The sequence below is a fragment of the Raphanus sativus genome, chromosome 7, assembly GCF_000801105.2.
Source record: "Raphanus sativus cultivar WK10039 chromosome 7, ASM80110v3, whole genome shotgun sequence".
Lineage (NCBI taxonomy): Eukaryota > Viridiplantae > Streptophyta > Magnoliopsida > Brassicales > Brassicaceae > Raphanus > Raphanus sativus.
In genome coordinates, this window is record NC_079517.1 from 791,645 (window position 1) to 810,730 (window position 19,086).

Sequence of the window (19,086 nt, forward strand, 5' to 3'; positions counted from 1 at the left end):
TAGCAGAAAAAAAAGATAACACCTTGCATGAGATATTTGATCAAACAGTATAACTTAGGATCATATTGCTAAACACACTACATTAGCTGTCGTATAAAGTACCACGGTCTTGTATTCTTGAACCACCAACTCAGGCTCATATTTTCAATAAAAAGAAGAAAAAAGCATGTACAGGATTCATAGAACAATGAACAAAATGCACCACCCCGACCACACCCCTCCACCCACCATTAAAAAATTAAAAAGGACAAGATGGAAGAATCAAATCAGGACCCACATGATATGGCACTAAACGTAACTTTAACGAAAACCCAAACACACTTATAAATACACAAACACAGATCTCCAGATAAACAACAGAAACACACAAAAGAAACAAAATAAAAGAAAGAAGAACAAGAAGATGGGAAACTGTTTAGTAATGGAGAAGAAAGTGATAAAAATAGTGAGAAACGATGGGAAGGTACTTGAATACAGAGAACCCGCTACTGTTCATCACATCCTTACACAATTCTCTGGTCACTCTATCTTTGACAACAACAGTACTTGTCATCTTCTTCCCGATGCTAAGCTTCTCTCTGGTCGCCTCTACTATCTTCTCCCTACAACAACGAGCAAGAAAAAGACTAAGAAAGTAACGTTTGCGGATCCTGAGGTGGAAGAAGACGCAAGATTACTAAGAGAAGATGTAGCCGACACTGGTGAAAGCAACATCAACAATGACGGTGATGACAATAAGAACGTGAGTTTTACGAGAGTGAAGATCGTTGTGACTAAGCAAGAGTTGGAGAAGCTGCTCCAAGGAGGGTCGGTCCAAGAAATGGTGTACCAGACTCTTGAGAAACAAATTTTGCATACTGATGATGATAATCTTGAATGCAATGGAAGTTGGAGACCTATGTTAGATAGCATACCTGAAATCTGAAACAAAATAATAGATCATAGATTTATATAAAAAACAGTCTTGAGTTTGTTCAAGGACAAAATTGTTTTTGGGTTTTTTGTTGTATATACAAGCTTTGAAGCTATGCTATAAAATTATCAATGACCAATACATATCAATGGTGATAAGTTTTTTTTCTTTAGCAAAAAAAAACAAGAATAACCAATTAAAACATACATAGAGTAAGAAAACTATTGATCTTAGACTTGCCTGATATTACGTAGAATAGATCATGTTAGAAATCTGTAAGTCACAGTTTAATACTGCTGAAAGTTTCCAGTGAAACTTATGACAATGAACAGTAAAATGTTTTCAAATGCAATTAACCCAAAATTCACCAAAAAAATTGAATAATACTATTAAAAATATTTAAATTGATTAAACATTAGAATTTTAAAATTTTAAAAGAATATTTGAAATCCAATAATACAAAAATTTAATGAATTTAAATAATTGAATAACACGAGTGAAAACTTAAATTCATTCTAATTCAATCCATAAAATGGTGAAAACTAGTCTATGAAACAATAGCCGCGAAAATCTTAAAGATGTACCGACCGGTTTGAATCGGTTAGGAATTTGCTGCTTCTCCACTTACCTGAGCCTTTGGAAAAATCCTAAAAAAGCTTCGATTTTGAACCATACAAACATCTACCATGGCGGAAACTCGTAGCTAGAGAAGAAGAAGAAGAAGCTGCAGTAATTAGAGAATGGCTTGTGTCTCGACATGCTTACTCATCTCCCCTAAGCTAACTCAATCGGAGCTCTCATCAAAAAAGTCTTCGATTCGCCTCAGATCTCCCTTCCCCGGAAAGCTAACGGAGAGGTTTCCGAGGAAGTTCAAGAACCGTGAAATCGCGGTTGTGAGGGCGGCGAGTATAGATAAGCTTAGCGGCGGCGCAATCAGACCAGGAGGATTGGTGGAGAGCGACAAGATACCGACGGATGTCAGAAAACGAGCTATGGAAGCTGTGGACGAGTGTGGTCGGAGAGTCACTGTCGGTGACGTGGCTAGCAGAGCTGGTCTGAATGTTACCGAAGCTCAGAAAGCGCTGCAAGCTCTCGCTGCTGATACTGATGGGTTTCTCGAGGTTTTGATAAAGTTTTGATCTTTAAAGCTTAAACTTTGAATTGCGTTATAAAGTATTGATCTTTTTTTATGTGTCTCTTCATTTAAGGTTTCGGATGAAGGCGATGTGCTTTATGTTTTCCCAAGGGACTATCGGTCTAAGCTAGCTACCAAGTCGTTAAGGATACAGATTGAACCGTTTCTTGACAAGGCAAAGGTAATGTCTTTTCGTTATGAGTCAACTTGAATTGTTTTTACTTATATCATCTGAGGTCTCTCTAATTGTTATGTGGTTGACAGGGTGCTGCAGACTATCTCACTCGTGTCTCATTTGGCACTGCGCTTATTGCCTCTATTGTTATCGTCTACACGACAATTATAGTCTTGATTTCAAGCAGAAGGTACTTTGTGTGTGACTTGTTGTATTGGCATTGGTTTGAATTGTGCACTAACCTTTTTGGATTTGGTTTAAAGCGAGGATGATAACCGTCAGAGAAGACGTGGGCGTGGATATGATTCTGGATTCAATTTCTATATCAACCCTATCGATTTATTTTGGTAATTTGATTTTCTTGATTTTAAAAGGTTCAATCTAGTTTGATATAATGGAAGCTCCTAGTCATGTTCTAGTGTGATTTTTTTTATGTAAGGTACTGGGATCCAAACTATTACAACAGGAGACGAGCTCGAGAAGATGAAGGGAAGGGAATGAATTTCATTGAATCTGTAAGATGAAACTGAAACGTGAAAGCTTCTTTGCTTTGCTATATGTTTCTTCCCCAGTTGCTGCTTGAGTGTTAATGACTTTGAATTAAACTAATGGTTTGATTTCTAGGTTTTCTCCTTTGTATTTGGAGATGGAGATCCAAACCAAGGAATTGAAGAAGAGAGGTGGCAGATGGTAATGTGTAGAACTTCAATCTAATTCATGTTCTTAGAAACTGTTCAAGTCTTTAGTTCCAGTATGTGGAAAACTTCTTAGATGATGTTTTTTTATGTTTAATTAGAAACCTGGTCTATATGTAACATCTTTTTGAGATTTAATATGAAACGGGTATATCACTCTCATAATGAAATGCTAGTCATGTACTCGCATCTTTCACCTATCTGCAGATTGGGCGGTATATAACTTCGAGAGGAGGTGTTGTTGCAGCTGATGAACTTGCTCCATACCTTGATGTCTCATCTTCCAAGAGTGCCACGGTATGTCCCTTCTTCTATGGGGATCTAATGAAAACTAACTTTACATGCTGCTAGCTGTCTTTGTGCTGGTCCTTGTTTACGTCTCGCGCTAGTTGTAGTATTATATGATGTAAAAGACATGCTACTCAACTTCGTAAGTTTTATTTTTTGATGTTTACAGAGCGATGAATCCTACATTCTTCCTGTTCTTCTTCGGTTTGATGGTCAACCTGAGTTGGATGACGAGGTACAATTTTTTTTATTTCTGGTTGCTTTATACATGATGGTCATTTTTATTTAAAAATGTAATTTTGTTGTGTAGGGAAACATTCTGTATCGCTTTCCGTCGCTGCAACGCACAGCTTCTGGATCTAGTAGAAGAAAGGAATACGTGGGAAAATGGTTTGACTTTGTTGCAGATATGGACAAGTTCTTCAAGGAGAAAAAATGGCAATTTAGGTTCTTATCATTGTTTTCCTCCTAGAAGTTTTATTATCTTACACTTAAAGACATATGTTATTGTTCAGTTGGTGATAATGAAATCTTCTTTCTTTCTTCACAGTAAAACTAGTTCATCCGAGAGAGCAATGGTCGTTGGCCTAGGTGCTTTTAATCTCTTTGGTGTCATTGTTCTAAACTCCTTGCTAAAGTAAGCCCCTCCTAGAATTATACTCCACCTAATATTCTCTTGTGTGTGTATTTGATGTATACATCGCAACCTTGTTCTTGTCTTCGTTTCCAGGGAGATGGCTGTCACACCAAGTGGGTTTCTTACATTTGTTCAGAACATTTATCCACTACTTCAGGTTTGATCTAGTTTCTTTTTTTTTTTTATCAAATTGTTTCCTACTTCTGGTTTCAAACTATTCCTACTTACTCATGTACAAACGACTATGCAGGTCTACGCAGGTTCATTTTTCGCCATCCCTTTGATTCGGTGGTTTTCGATAAAGAGAAAGAATGAACAGATAGAGAATAGAAACAAAGCTCGGCTACAGTTTGCACGAGCACTTGAATCTCCAGATATCGCTCTACGGCGTAAGGTAGGCACTCACTCCAGTGGTTATTATATCTGCAATAAATACAGGCAAATGGGAACTATGTAACAACGTCTTTTGAAACTGATGCAATGCAGCTACTAAGTGCAAGGGATATGGCTCAAAATACAGTGATAGGGAAGGAGAGGATCGTGTATACTACAGATAAAGACATGATTGAACAAGACTACGAGGCAGAGGAATGGGACAGACGTTTCCGAGAGGTGGAAAAGTCGGATTAAAAATGTGAGCAAATCCAGCTTCACATGTTTTTGCAACTACTAATAGTTTTATATGAAAGGCGTGCATTTATTAATCTCAATTGATTCCAGGGACTTGCGACAGCAAAACTCACAATTGATCCGGAAGACAGAACTATCTCAATAACTTACTTGGACACTCATCAAGTTGCTGCGGACGACACAAGGCATGGTATATACTATATAGAATTGTTGCTCTCTTTGAGTTGAGACAAGAGAAAGTCATTGGTTTCACAGGTCTCTTAAGTTAAAGAACTAACACAACCATACCTGCACTTGGTCTTGGTCTTGTACTCTTGTTTATATGTTATCATCCAAGAGATCCTTGCTAGAGTTACCAAAGAAAAAAATAGATTATGTACAGTGATATTTATGTATATACAAAAGTCCATTTTCTTGCTCACGAGGAATATTCATCATGATTCTCTTTGTATTCATTGCTTTTAAATGATCTTAAAGGACGAAATTGAATTTTTTTTCTTAACAATAAGGACGAAGTTGATCATAAAACGAAATAGTGGGGCCAGTTTGGAAAGGATTAAAAGTTGTAGGGGGGAGTTATAGAAACAATTTACGTGGACGCTCTCAGAAGAAGCGTGGTGACCAAATCCAAATCCTCTTGTCTCGCCTCCTCCATCATCATCATCGTCTGTGTTTTTTAACGAACCTCCTAGAAAAGGAAGAAACTTTCCAAAGAGCTTGAAATAGATTTGTCTTTCCATGACGAAAAATCTCTAAAATCAAATATTTTTTTTTTGAGAAAGAAAGAGAGATTGTGAAGAGGAGAAGATGTCTAGTAGATCTCTGGTGAAACGTTTTGTCCCTTACGTGTCTGCTCGTATAAGAGAGAATCATAGGATGCTTAATTATTGTTCTTCCGCTTCTTCTTCTGCTCTCAAAGAAGCTTCTTCCTCCCGATCTGAATCTCCTTCTCTCGAAGCTGTTCACCTTAGCGACAATTGTATCCGGGTATGTCATCATATCTCAAAGTTCTCAACTTTCTGTCATTTCAATTGATAATACCTTGTATGGTATGTTAGGACAGTCATTAATTGTGTGTTTTTGTCTTGACCGTTTATGGTTTGTCGGGGGGTTGGTCAGAGAATGAAAGAGTTGCAATCGAGTGAGGCGGAGAAGAAGCTGCTTCGATTGGGTGTAGAAACAGGAGGTTGTTCTGGTTTCCAGTATGTCTTTGAGCTTGATCATACAACCAACCCCGATGACAGGTCTACTTTCCTCTCCTCTTACCCTCAAGCTATAGAAGAATCATCCCCACAAAATCGTTTTTTTTTTGTTTGTCTCTTCTTAAACATTCTCAGGGTTTTCGAGAAGAACGGTGTTAAATTGGTTGTAGATAATGTCTCTTATGACTTTGTCAAAGGCGCTACTGTTGATTACGTCGAGGAGCTCATCCGTTCTGCTTTCGTGGTAAACCCCCCTTCTTGACACTCTGTTTTCTTTTCTTTTACATTCATTTGCTCATATATAGCATTAGTGAAAGCATATATGTTTGGCCTGAGCTGACTGGAGTGAGTCCAGAAGCCAGTTTATTAACTATCATACGTAACATCATGTCTTCCTTGTGGTGGCCTGTGTTTTTGTATTCAGTATTTTTCATTTGATCTCTGACGTTTGATGTGTTCAGGTAGCTGAAAACCCGGCCGCAGTGGGAGGATGCAGTTGTAAGAGCTCCTTCATGGTGAAACAGTGAAGCATTCTTCTTTTACATGACTAGAAAACCAAATTTGATCCCTTTTTTTTTGTTATTTACTTGTACAATGTCTCACAAGGTTTTGCTATGTATCATCAAAAAGGTATAACTAGGGAAAGATAACAAACCGTGTAGGCTTGTACCTCAGCAAAATCATATATAAGTTCATCCTATTTTTATACAATAATGGAATGGTTTACACAAAAGAGGATAGTTTGTATCTTCTCTTTATAAAACAGTTGATCTCTACCTGTTCTTGATCATACTTCATAGATCTCAAATTACAAATCCAGCTGATGAAAGTGAGTCCTTGTGTGTACCTAACAGAGAAGAGCGACTTAACTCCTTCAGCTTTCCCTTCTCCAACAAGAACACCCTCTGCGCCATCATCACTGTCTCCAGTCTATGTGCAATCACAATTACCTGTAGTATATGCAAACATTCGCTTAAAATGTTTTGTTTAGAAGAGAAGAGCTGGGATGCTTTGTTTGTTACCGTATGGTCTTGCATTACACGTTCAAGAGCTTGTCTGACTAGCAACTCCGACATACTATCCAATGCTGATGTTGCTTCATCCAAAATCAGTATGGATGAGTTCTGATACAGCGCTCTTGCTATAGCTAGTCTGCACATTTTGCCATTGTTAACAACAACACTATATGAAACTGGTTTTGGATGAAATAATCACTCTTCTTGACCAACCTCTGTCTCTGGCCTCCGCTTAAGCTTGAACCCCTGGGACCTATTCCTGTGTTGTATCCCTCTGGTAGGTTTCTGATAAACTCATCAGCATTTGCAGTTTTTGCAGCATGCTCAACTCTCTTCATGTCGATTCCTGTAGTGAGATCTCTGTACCCAATGTTCTCAGTAACTGTCCCTGTAAACAAAGTCTTGTATGTGTAGCAAAGATAAGCAAGTCACTACGATAAACCATTATAAACAATCTTGCAATGAGTTACGAACTTACAATGTCCTGCGAAACCAGACCAACATGCTGCCTCAAACTCTCCAGTTTGATATCCTTGATGTCCTTTTTGTCAATATAGATAGAGCCTATAAAAAGTGGAAACAGAAACTTTGCTGAAACATTGTGACTACGATGGGACAAGTAAAGAAAACAAGAGTTTTGTGTACGTACCAGAGGAAGGTTCGTAGAGGCGAAGAAGCAATTTAATCAGTGTTGTCTTCCCTCCACCAGATGGGCCAACAAGAGCTATAGTCTCTCCTGCTTTGATATGAAGATTCAACCCATCTAAAACAGGAAGCATCTCTTCTCCATACTTAAACGAAACATTGCACAACTCAACCTCGCCTGCGACCTTTTCCAGTCGAATGGCTTCAGGTCTCTCGATCACCTTAGATTTTAAGGAGGCTAAATCAAATAAACGTTCAATCGCTGGCTCTCCTTGTTTCAATTCATTATAAGCTTTCCCCAGATCCTGCACCACCATTCTTTATATTCAAAATTCCCAATAAGACAGCTCCAATAACTTAAGAGACAAGACATGAAACGCCATACTGTGACAAAACGTATATACCTGGACAGGCTCAATCAAGAAAGCTAAGGATGTCATAAAGGAAACAATGGCACCAGAGCTTAAGGAAGATCCAGAAAGTGTCACGGCTCCAACACAGAACACGGACAACGAACCGAGATAGATAACTTGAACAATCTGAGGGATAAGCGACTTCATTTTCTTCTTCTTAAAACGCTCAGATAGATCAGCACGAGCAAACCTCTGAAACCTTACAGTCTCGGAAACCTCTGCGTTGTTAGCCTTCACAAACAAAATTGCAGGAAGCACCTGTCGATTGAAAAAAAAAAAGCTCTCTGCTTTAGTAAAAAAAAAGAAAAACTCAAAGTGAAGAACAGAGGAAACAGAGACGAATACCTCGTTCAAGTAGGCGGAGAGTGAAGCAGAGGCAATCTGAGACTTTCTTGATATCTTACGAAGCCGATCACCAAGAAACGCTATGACTAGCGCAACAGATGGGATCACCTACAAAATCAAAACAAATGAAATTTTTGAACTTTAACAGAAACAAGAAACAAAAAGACAATAACTTTCACTCACCAGTGCGGAGACTAGTGTGAGGAGAGGACTTGCAACAAGCATATGTGTGGCCATAGCAGATATCTGGAAAGCACTAGGCACAACTGTCTGCAATACAGAGCATTAAAAAAAACAGAACCTTTTTTAGCGAAGTAATGATTTTTTTTGTTTTTAATTATTATTACACACATTGAGAAGAGCATAGATAGTGTCGGAAACTTCAGAAGCTTCGGCGGTGATACGAAACGCGATATCTCCCGACGAGATCCCGTTCCCACCTTCGAAGAACTCAAGCTCTCTCTCCAGCACCCTCCGGTACGCGAAGACGCGGATCCTGTAGACGGAGTTCAGAGAAGCCTCCCATAGATACGCTTGCTGGAGATACCCCGCGACGACTCTGGCGAGAAACAGAGCCGCGAGGACGAGACCAGCGTTTGTGAGCTTCGTTGGGGTTGTGGCGTTGAGGTTGGAGGTGAAGGAACCGATCCTGGGGATGATCTGGGAGAGGGAGACGACGGAGACGAAGCTGCAGAGCCAGCCGGAGAGGATGGTTTTGGATTCGGATTGGAGATAGGGCTTAACGTTCTCGAAGGGTTTTAGAACGGTTACGTTGGCACGAGTAAGGGAAACAGAGGATTTTTTTGAGCTCAGGTGTCTCGGCGATGGATGGATTGGGGGTTTGAGAAAGAGAGGTGAGGTTCGTCGGTGGCGCTGCGGCGGAGGAAGGAGGAAATACGGCGTCGTTGGGCGGAGGAGAAATGGCATTTTTTTCTCCTTGCTCAAAACAGAGAGAATCGAATCGAATCAACGTTTTATATTTCGATTTGTGGGTGGCAGTTCTTCTTAACCGGAGATGGTTCAATTTGAATTTCGGTTAATTATCCCGGAATTAAAACGGTTTAATCTGATTCAAGGAACAAAAAGGGAGCTGAGTTATACTGTTGTTGTTATGTGTTTTTTTTTGAAAAAGGAACTGTTGTTGTTATGCTGTATATTATGTATGTAATGAAACCTCTTGAATAAATTTATTTTCACAATTTTAGTATTATTTATTTGATTTCTAATATTTTTCATCTGATTTAAGGAATAAAGAGAAAGCTATTATATGTTTTTTTCTCTTCCAATGTTGATGATTCTCAAAGTGCCCAAAGACTGAAACATGTGGTTCTAGTTGCCAAAGCCACGAGGACCTGGATTGCTTGATGCAGACTCCACAAATTTCTTCCTCGAGTCCGCCTTTCTCTTCTTCCTCCTTGCGGTTCCTGGTGGAGCCTGGATAAGATTCATTAACAACAATCCATTAGACTCTCTGTTCACAATGTGAAAGGTGAACAAGAAGAAAGAAACCTTTTGTTCTGCTTTCATTGCGTCCTCGAGCTCGCTTAATGCAGGAATGGATCCTCCTTCCATTACTCCCATCAAGTTCTTCATCCTCACTCTCATTTGGAATATTTGTGCCACAAGTTGGCCCACCTTAACAACAACAACAACAACCAAACACAGTATTGAATCTTCTTTTCTTGTCTGAGGTCTGAACTAGCTTCTGAGTGAGATGAGTGTACCTGTTGTTCTGTTTTTCCTGAATCTGTAGCAACTCTTTTCCTTCTCTCTGGAGATTCTGCTAGTAACTCTGGCTTCTCCCTTTCCTCTGTCCAACGCAACCAAAGGAGAGAATAAGACATTGTTTTGTATTAAAATGAAATGAAAGAAGAGAACAAAACCAGGTGTCATGGCTTCGATCATTGCTTCCATGACTACAAGACTCTTCTCAGCGTCTCGTATCTGCGCTGGACTCACTTTACCCATCCCGGGAATCATTCCAAGAACTCGTGTCATCGAACCCATTTTGGCAACAGCACGAGTCTGCTTTAAGAAATCGTTAAAGTCGAACTTTGCACTCATTATCTTCTTCTGTAGATCCTCTGCATCTTCTTGACGCATCTATTATATACACACTCATATCAAAAGACATCAGCAAGAGAGGGACACAGAGGGAAATTTTTTTACTGAACACTCACAACTTCTTCTGCCTTCTCTACAAAAGAAAGCACATCTCCCATTCCAAGAACTCTTCCAGCCATTCTATTGGGATAAAAGGGTTCAAGATCCTCCATTCGCTCTCCGCGTCCTACCAGTTTTATCGGCTTTCCAGATACCTAGTGACATCCATTTTTTTTAAGAGCAACACTAGCAATGATGTGTTCTCTATATACATACCTTCAAAATGTTCATGTCAACAGAAGGAGAAGAACTCACCTCCTTGACACTCAAAGCAGCACCACCTCTTGAATCACCGTCTAGCTTTGTCAGTATGGCTCCTGTGATTCCTATCTCAACATTGAATGTCGTCACCAATGCTGTGGGAAAAGTACCAAAGTTAGAGGTTTGTATACATCAGAGCCTAAAAATCAAGAAAACTAATACATGCACAAGTGAATAGAAAACCAAAACAGAGAACCTGCGGCTTCTTGTCCAGTCATGGCATCAACAACTAGCAACACTTCTGTGGGGTTCAGAACTTTCTTCACGTCTTTTAACTCATCCATCATCCCTTTATCTATCTGTCACAAACAGGCAATTCAAGGCTAAAGTATTGTGATACAAACAACTCAACAAAGAAAGAAACATTACCTGAAGTCTCCCTGCAGTATCCATAATAACAACATCCACATTGTTCTTCTTAGCTTCTTGTAGACCTTCCTTAGCTATATCTGCAGGTTTTACTTCAGTCCCTGCTGTATAAACCGGCACACTAACCTGACACAAAGAAAGCATCAGAGAAAACATTTGTTTACGGAATAGAATATCATTGAAACATTTTGTTCACACACAGATATTACTCTTCAGAAGTCCAAATTCTAATACCTGTTCCCCTAAAATGACAAGTTGATCGATGGCAGCAGGTCGGTACACATCTCCAGCAATAAGCATGCAAGATTTTCCCTGTAAAAGTTATGATCAAATTATAATAAATGTCAGTATAATTTGACAAAGAGTGACAATCCCACCACCATTGTATCTTGGAAAATAATACATACCTGCTTCTTTAGGTAACAAGCTAGTTTAGCGCAAACCGTTGTCTTCCCGACCCCTTGGAGGCCAGCAAGCAATATAACAGTAGGACCAGACTTAGAAAACTGGAGCTCGGATACTTCTCCACCCATCAGCTTCACTAGCTCATCATGTACAATCTACAATAAACCCGTGAAGGTGGCCAAGCTTTAAGTTGTATTGAAAGAAACTCAAAATGATCAAAGATACAGCAACAACAAGCTTAAGAAGAGGCAAATAGCTGCTATTTACTTTGACCAACTGCTGGTCTGGTTTGACTCCTCGAATGACACCAATTCCAACGGCTTGGTCACTAACAGATTGAACAAATCTTCTAACAACTGGGAGGCTCACCTGTTAACCAAAAAAAAAATTTACATTCACACATGCCTTCTCTACAAGAAAAAAAAACAGAAAAAAGAAAATACAAACATCAGCTTCAAGGAGAGCTCTTCTGATATCCCTCATTGGCTCAGCAATATTCTCCTTTGTCAAAACCTCTGCAAGGTTCAAAAATAAACGTAACTTTCCTTTTAAATCATATGATCATCCATTATGCATCATCATCATCAGCTAGTGGAAATTACACGAGATATTCCTTTAAGAAAAGCTATGTGTTTTTTTTGAGTCGAACCTTCTCCTTTGAGTTTGGTCCAAGCAGCCTCGAGGCCACTAGTCAACTGACCAAACATCTCCGCCCTCACTTGACTCCTCCTCCTTCCATGTCCAACAGCTGTCTTCGATTTCTTCACCCAACTCCATATCTCCCTCTAACTCTCAACATACAAAACAACACTTATTAACCACAAAAACCTAACGGAATTGAGAGAGAAAAAAATGCAAGTACCGTGGAGGAGGTGTTGTTAGAAGAAGAGAGAGAAGCTGAATTGGTGGTGGTGGTGGTTCCGGTGAATGCTGCTGAACTAAACGCAGCCCTACCTGCTCGTCTCTCCGTCCAGATCTGTGTACACGGTACTCTATTCACAGAGAAACGGCTCGAAATTTGCAGAGCCTCCATAAGTAGTCAAGTGAAGTGATCGAAGAAGAAGAAAGCTCAACAATAGTTTTATCCTTTTGTTTCAAAGAAATAAATCAAACTTTTTTTTGGATGGTTCCCGTTTTATCCTTAATGACGTGTCCTATTCACATCCGTTGATCTGTTCATTTTACAATACGTCGCCGTTCCAAAAATTGTTATTTACAATACGTGTTATTATTTTTCAAGTGTTTGCCGCCGGCAAACCAAAGTAGAGAGTTTGACCAGACTGCGTTTTTCATATTATATGATCATCATCAGCACGTCGAGGCTTTGATGAATCAATGTGAATAGATGTGTAACGACCCGAATTCTGGTTTCGAAAATTTTTAGCCGGCTAAAGTCCAAGCATTACAAGATGGCCATATTTTTGCCCATAAATAATCAACTCCAGCCTTGGTTTCTCCTCCTGCAAAGAAAAAGATAGAAGTTAGAGAGAAAGAGCTAGAGAGAAGTGAGAGAAGAGAAAGTGTGAACCTTTGGAGAAGCTGAGCCACCAGAGCTCGCCGGAGCCACCACACGCCAAGACCAAGCCAAGCTCATCACCACCGTTCGTTGTAGTCGGTAAGCGTCGGAAACCGCCATGCATTTGAGTTTAGTTTCGTGCGTTTAGTAAATCGTCTATAACTTTCTAACCGTTGCGAATCTCGTGCATGCAAACCCACCATCGTGTTCCTCTCGTCGAGACGAATCCATAGCCACCAGAATCGTCGCAATCGGAGCTCGGACGAAGCCGTACGAGCCCTCCAAAGTTTCGCCGGAAATCGCATCCGCCACCGCCGGACCACCGTTATCCGCCGCCGGACCACCGCTTCTCCGACGCCGGTCCGCCGCTTATCCGCCGCCGGACTGTCATCGCCGCCGGTAAGCCTCCGCCGTCGCCGCCGGTGATCGTCGCCGGTGACTCGCCGGTGACTCGGTCAACTCGGCCGAGTCAACTCAGCGAGTCAACTCGGTTGACTCGGTAAACCGGTCGGTTGACTGGTTTGACCCGGTTTAAATTAATTTAGTTCGGTTAGGGTCGGTTAGGAATAAACCGGTCGGTTATGTCAAATTGATTTCTGGTCAAGGGTTGACCAGATTGACCTTTGACCAGCGAGTTGACTTTTCCGTAAACCTTGACCATAACCGTTTTCATCCGTTCGAAAGGCGTTCTGACTCAGAATTTCATCCTGGTTTCAGATTTGGAGTCTATTTTATCAGTGGGAGTTCATAGATACCACTTCTCTTCATTGCTAAGGTGAGGGCTACTCCGTTTAAATCCCGAGCTAGTTTAGTACTGCTATTATGAAAAGTTTAGTTTCGAAACATGATAATCTCTGTGAATCGAGTCTGTTTGAGTTTGTTTGAGAGTCTTGCGTGTTCATAATTGTTATTGATTGTTAAACCGGAACTAGGTTAATAGAGGATTCAACGGTTGTGTGAAATGATTGATGCTGAGAACTGTCATATATATATGTATATATATAGTTATATAGTAGGGACTATGTGATTGTGCGGGGGTTCGGAGATGTCTGAGCTATCGACGCAGCGGGTGTTTGTGCGGGGGTACAGAGACGTTTGTACTATCGACGCAGCGGGTGTTTGTGCGGGGGCCCAGAGACGTCTGAGCTAGCGACGCAGCGGGATTTGTGCGGGGGTACAGAGACGTTTGTACTATCGACGCAGCGGGTGGTTGTGCGGGGGTACAGAGACATACTGTACTAGCGACGCAGCGGTTATCTATATCCTTATGAGGAGATGCGTGGTGCAGAGAGTAGCTGTGTACTATAAGCGCATGGGTTGTAGTTGGATAGTTCTCTAGTCGCTTGTTGATTGTTATTTGTGGTGTAGACACCGTGTTTGTTTCATGCTAGAGCTAGGCTTACATAGTCGTAGTGCTATGTACTGAGTCAGTGGTTTGCGGTTTAGCATCCCATACCTCACTGAGCGACTCCCCTGTTGCTCACCCCTCTTTCTTTCCCCTTTCAGGTGAGACCGATGAGCAGGAGTGATCATATCGGACTAGTGCTACTATTTGGGCTCGTGGGCTTTATCGTTTATCGTTTTATCTTTTATCGTTATTGGGCCTTCAGGCCTTTGGACTTCTATCGTTTATGTTATTTCTTATTTCAGCCTTCGGGCTTATATTGTTATCGATATTTCAGATGTTTATTTTCGGGTTTGACTTTATGGTATTGTATTTGACTTTATGATATGACGTGGATTTTATTATCCGTATTATTATTATTATTTCCGCTGCGCTACTATTTATTTATCTCGAATTATTTTATCATTATTCGCCAGACGCGGTCGCGTCAGGTTTTGGTATCAGAGCCGTGTTCCGTCCCGGCTCCGACCCGGGATGGCGATTTCTGGAGACTCGGTTTTTATTCGGTTTTAATCGGTTTTCAAATATTTATGGGGATATGGGGATTTTAAAAATAAGAAAAAAATAGCACCTTTCCGTTCGATATCACTCCTTTAATTGTTGGATTTCGTCAGAAGTTAACTCGTTGCCTTCATTTCAGATGCCGCCGAGGAGAGCTACCCGTGCTCAGATCGCTAGAGATGCTAGAGAGGCTCAGGATGCGCATGTTCAGCCCGCAGTTCCGCAGCCCGTTGCTCCGCAGATTGATCAGGATGCCGTGAGACAGATGATTCAGGAGTCAGTTCAGCAGATTGCCCAAGAGGCAGCCAGACAAGCCGCTCAGGAGGCTGCCCGGGTAGCTGCTCAGGAAGTTGCTCGACAGATGGCTGCAGCTCAGCAGGTTCCGCAGGGTCCTCAGATTCATGTGCAGCAGGGTCCGCAGATTCATATGCAGCAGGTTCCGCCAGTTCAGGTTCAGCATGATCATCAGGTTCCAGCTCAGCAGGCCCCAGCGCCACAGTATCCGCAGGTTCCTATTCAGCCAGTTCCAGGGGTCTTCCAGGTTCCACCACCGCCGCCTGCTTTTCCAGTGCATGTACCCGAGGTTGATGAGACATTTATCAGGGTGTTGTCACAGATGAAGTATGTGAACTTGGAGCATTTCAGTGGTACCACAGACCCTACACTTGCTCACGATTGGAGGCACAGTTTGGATAAGTGTTTGAACACTATCTCATGCCCACCAAGGCACAAGCTTAGGATTGCTGAGTTGTATTTGCGCGGAGATGCAGCAGTGTGGTGGGATGGAGTGCGAGTGATGCACCACGGCGAGATGACTTATGAGGATTTCATGTATGCATTCAACAAGAAGTATTTTCCAAGAGAAGCTTTGGATGAGAAGAAGAACGATTTTGAGAGTTTGAGGCAGGGTGGAAAGTCTGTCAGAGAATATGAGCATGAGTTTCGCCAGCTTCACCGATTTGCGGGTAATGGTATGGATGAGGAGGATCTTATCAGGAGGTTCTTAAAAGGGATGCGAGTAGAACTTCACGGTAGGTGCAGTATGGTCACCTATACCAGTTTGGAAGATCTGGTAGAAAAGGCCGTTGTGCAAGAGAAATGTATTGCAGCGGAGCAGAAGTTCAACAAGGCAGCTCAGCATAAGTCTGAAGGAGCTTCAGAGTCACAGAAGAGGACATGGGATCAGCCGAGTATCCAGTGCCATAATTGTGGATTGTTCGGGCATGTTTCTAGAAATTGTCGAAAGCCACCAGTTACCCAGTTTATAGCGCCAGGAGCACCAGTAGCAGCAGCAGCAGCTAGGAACTGTTATGGTTGTAACCAGCCAGGTCATATCTTCAGAGATTGCCCTAGGAGGGGCAATGCAGCGCTTCCACCACCACCGAAGCGCCTAGCCATCGTTCCACGTGTGTTCACGGTGGGAGATCACCAGGGAGCTGAGCCGATAGCGGGTATGTATCTTTATCATACTTGTTTGTGTTAAGTATTTGTTGTGGTCTCGTAATTATCTGTGTAGTTAGCAAAAATCTCGTGTAGTTCGGTTTTGCTTAGAAGTAAGTTAGCTTGCACCTTGTTCGACATGGAAGCTTCCCACAGATTTGTGAGTTCACATATGGTCAAGTCTTAGCATTTTTGGTGTATCTTTAAAAGAAGACAAAGAGGGTTTGAGAGCAATCAGTATTCATCGCGATGTACCAGTTGCCTTTCGAGTATTAAGATGGCACCATATGAAGTCCTTTACAACAAGTTTTATTACATACCGCTTTGTTGAAGACAAAAGTGGGGGAGCGACGTGAGGTAAAAACCGCAATGGGTCAAGAGATGGTAGAGCAAATGGACGTGATCAAGTTTGGCCTTGGGAAGGCCATGACCGTGAAAAGAAGTTATGCATGTATGCATCGTAAGGATTTGGAGTTTCATGCCAGTGAATGAATATACCTAAAATGAAGACATTTTAAGGAGGAGCTAAGACACGGAAGTTGAAGAAGCTTAAACCGAAGTACATGTTATCATATCTTATTTTTGGAGCGGTTTGGAGCAGTTCTTAGAGATTGGATTTATCAACAGAGTTATCAGAATTTCAAGACGTGTTAAATGTATCTATTATGAAGAAGTCGAGAGAAAGTCAGAGCTTATTTTCCAGCTGTGCCAGATGACCTTAAAGAGATTGTAAGCATCTTCTCGACCAGTGAAGATTTCGGATCACCAAGTAAAAGCATTTCAGAGAATAAAACTGTGTTTGTCAGAGTTCGTTGAGAGAGAGACGAAGTTCAGGAGAAGACCTCAAAGAGAGCAGATTGGGTATCCGGAGTTTGTTACAATGATATTGGACATGTCAACTCCATATTCGAATTCGGGGACGAATTCCTTGTAAGTGGGGGAGAATTGTAACGACCCGAATTCTGGTTTCGAAAATTTTTAGCCGGCTAAAGTCCAAGCATTACAAGATGGCCATATTTTTGCCCATAAATAATCAACTCCAGCCTTGGTTTCTCCTCCTGCAAAGAAAAAGATAGAAGTTAGAGAGAAAGAGCTAGAGAGAAGTGAGAGAAGAGAAAGTGTGAACCTTTGGAGAAGCTGAGCCACCAGAGCTCGCCGGAGCCACCACACGCCAAGACCAAGCCAAGCTCATCACCACCGTTCGTTGTAGTCGGTAAGCGTCGGAAACCGCCATGCATTTGAGTTTAATTTCGTGCGTTTAGTAAATCGTCTATAACTTTCTAACCGTTGCGAATCTCGTGCATGCAAACCCACCATCGTGTTCCTCTCGTCGAGACGAATCCATAGCCACCAGAATCGTCGCAATCGGAGCTCGGACGAAGCCGTACGAGCCCTCCAAAGTTTCGCCGGAAATCGCATCCGCCACCGCCGGACCACCGTTATCCGCCGCCGGACCACCGCTTCTCCGACGCCGGTCCGCCGCTTATCCGCCGCCGGACTGTCATCGCCGCCGGTAAGCCTCCGCCGTCGCCGCCGGTGATCGTCGCCGGTGACTCGCCGGTGACTCGGTCAACTCGGCCGAGTCAACTCAGCGAGTCAACTCGGTTGACTCGGTAAACCGGTCGGTTGACTGGTTTGACCCGGTTTAAATTAATTTAGTTCGGTTAGGGTCGGTTAGGAATAAACCGGTCGGTTATGTCAAATTGATTTCTGGTCAAGGGTTGACCAGATTGACCTTTGACCAGCGAGTTGACTTTTCCGTAAACCTTGACCATAACCGTTTTCATCCGTTCGAAAGGCGTTCTGACTCAGAATTTCATCCTGGTTTCAGATTTGGAGTCTATTTTATCAGTGGGAGTTCATAGATACCACTTCTCTTCATTGCTAAGGTGAGGGCTACTCCGTTTAAATCCCGAGCTAGTTTAGTACTGCTATTATGAAAAGTTTAGTTTCGAAACATGATAATCTCTGTGAATCGAGTCTGTTTGAGTTTGTTTGAGAGTCTTGCGTGTTCATAATTGTTATTGATTGTTAAACCGGAACTAGGTTAATAGAGGATTCAACGGTTGTGTGAAATGATTGATGCTGAGAACTGTCATATATATATGTATATATATAGTTATATAGTAGGGACTATGTGATTGTGCGGGGGTTCGGAGATGTCTGAGCTATCGACGCAGCGGGTGTTTGTGCGGGGGTACAGAGACGTTTGTACTATCGACGCAGCGGGTGTTTGTGCGGGGGCCCAGAGACGTCTGAGCTAGCGACGCAGCGGGATTTGTGCGGGGGTACAGAGACGTTTGTACTATCGACGCAGCGGGTGGTTGTGCGGGGGTACAGAGACATACTGTACTAGCGACGCAGCGGTTATCTATATCCTTATGAGGAGATGCGTGGTGCAGAGAGTAGCTGTGTACTATAAGCGCATGGGTTGTAGTTGGATAGTTCTCTAGTCGCTTGTTGATTGTTATTTGTGGTGTAGACACCGTGTTTGTTTCATGCTAGAGCTAGGCTTACATAGTCGTAGTGCTATGTACTGAGTCAGTGGTTTGCGGTTTAGCATCCCATACCTCACTGAGCGACTCCCCTGTTGCTCACCCCTCTTTCTTTCCCCTTTCAGGTGAGACCGATGAGCAGGAGTGATCATATCGGACTAGTGCTACTATTTGGGCTCGTGGGCTTTATCGTTTATCGTTTTATCTTTTATCGTTATTGGGCCTTCAGGCCTTTGGACTTCTATCGTTTATGTTATTTCTTATTTCAGCCTTCGGGCTTATATTGTTATCGATATTTCAGATGTTTATTTTCGGGTTTGACTTTATGGTATTGTATTTGACTTTATGATATGACGTGGATTTTATTATCCGTATTATTATTATTATTTCCGCTGCGCTACTATTTATTTATCTCGAATTATTTTATCATTATTCGC

General features: G+C 41.9%; 6 protein-coding genes across 9 annotated transcripts; 4 read left to right on the forward strand and 2 right to left on the reverse strand.

The window, feature by feature from the left end:
* Positions 1-344: 344 nt before the first annotated feature.
* Positions 345-1,063, forward strand: LOC108816429 (uncharacterized). Its single transcript, XM_018589000.2, has one exon. It carries the CDS (start codon positions 404-406, stop codon positions 923-925), a length of 522 nt encoding a protein of 173 aa, XP_018444502.1. The 5' UTR covers positions 345-403; the 3' UTR covers positions 926-1,063.
* A 488-nt stretch (positions 1,064-1,551) lies between these two features.
* LOC108814543 (uncharacterized protein At5g03900, chloroplastic) lies at positions 1,552-4,894 on the forward strand. The gene is made up of 14 exons (XM_018587138.2): positions 1,552-2,034; positions 2,122-2,229; positions 2,313-2,413; positions 2,487-2,570; positions 2,663-2,738; positions 2,848-2,913; positions 3,126-3,215; positions 3,376-3,441; positions 3,517-3,653; positions 3,757-3,843; positions 3,937-4,000; positions 4,094-4,237; positions 4,330-4,477; positions 4,564-4,894. The coding sequence occupies exons 1-13, from the start codon at positions 1,654-1,656 to the stop codon at positions 4,471-4,473; spliced, it is 1,548 nt and encodes a 515-aa protein (XP_018442640.1). The 5' UTR covers positions 1,552-1,653; the 3' UTR covers positions 4,474-4,477; positions 4,564-4,894.
* Positions 4,895-5,067: 173 nt separating this feature from the next.
* On the forward strand, positions 5,068-6,389 carry LOC108817656 (iron-sulfur assembly protein IscA-like 2, mitochondrial). The gene is made up of 4 exons (XM_018590401.2): positions 5,068-5,460; positions 5,593-5,717; positions 5,811-5,919; positions 6,137-6,389. Exons 1-4 carry the CDS (start codon positions 5,281-5,283, stop codon positions 6,200-6,202), a joined length of 480 nt encoding a protein of 159 aa, XP_018445903.1. The 5' UTR covers positions 5,068-5,280; the 3' UTR covers positions 6,203-6,389.
* Positions 6,309-9,063, reverse strand: LOC108817654 (ABC transporter B family member 29, chloroplastic). The gene is made up of 9 exons (XM_018590399.2): positions 8,446-9,063; positions 8,278-8,364; positions 8,095-8,202; positions 7,741-8,007; positions 7,341-7,641; positions 7,170-7,255; positions 6,905-7,092; positions 6,698-6,827; positions 6,309-6,625 (listed from the first exon to the last, which is right to left on the reverse strand). Exons 1-9 carry the CDS (start codon positions 9,019-9,021, stop codon positions 6,479-6,481), a joined length of 1,890 nt encoding a protein of 629 aa, XP_018445901.2. The 5' UTR covers positions 9,022-9,063; the 3' UTR covers positions 6,309-6,478.
* Positions 9,064-9,232: 169 nt separating this feature from the next.
* LOC108817655 (signal recognition particle subunit SRP54, chloroplastic) lies at positions 9,233-12,366 on the reverse strand. Its single transcript, XM_056991137.1, has 14 exons — positions 12,155-12,366; positions 11,942-12,077; positions 11,740-11,807; positions 11,560-11,661; positions 11,295-11,447; positions 11,122-11,199; positions 10,888-11,013; positions 10,715-10,817; positions 10,513-10,613; positions 10,275-10,412; positions 9,978-10,197; positions 9,819-9,904; positions 9,604-9,729; positions 9,233-9,528 (listed from the first exon to the last, which is right to left on the reverse strand). The coding sequence occupies exons 1-14, from the start codon at positions 12,323-12,325 to the stop codon at positions 9,424-9,426; spliced, it is 1,713 nt and encodes a 570-aa protein (XP_056847117.1). The 5' UTR covers positions 12,326-12,366; the 3' UTR covers positions 9,233-9,423.
* Positions 12,367-12,653: 287 nt separating this feature from the next.
* LOC130497552 (uncharacterized) lies at positions 12,654-19,037 on the forward strand. Of its 4 annotated transcripts, none has more exons than XM_056990444.1 (4): positions 12,654-13,207; positions 13,526-13,583; positions 14,315-16,165; positions 18,775-19,037. In XM_056990444.1, exons 3-4 carry the CDS (start codon positions 14,854-14,856, stop codon positions 18,795-18,797), a joined length of 1,335 nt encoding a protein of 444 aa, XP_056846424.1. In that variant the 5' UTR covers positions 12,654-13,207; positions 13,526-13,583; positions 14,315-14,853; the 3' UTR covers positions 18,798-19,037. The 4 variants fall into 4 exon arrangements, with proteins under 4 accessions (XP_056846424.1, XP_056846423.1, XP_056846420.1 ...); XM_056990443.1 differs by lacking the exon at positions 18,775-19,037 and having other exon boundaries at positions 12,654-12,907; positions 13,030-13,207; positions 14,315-17,140; XM_056990440.1 differs by lacking the exon at positions 18,775-19,037 and having other exon boundaries at positions 12,654-12,907; positions 13,042-13,207; positions 14,315-17,140.
* The last annotated feature ends 49 nt before the right edge of the window (positions 19,038-19,086 follow it).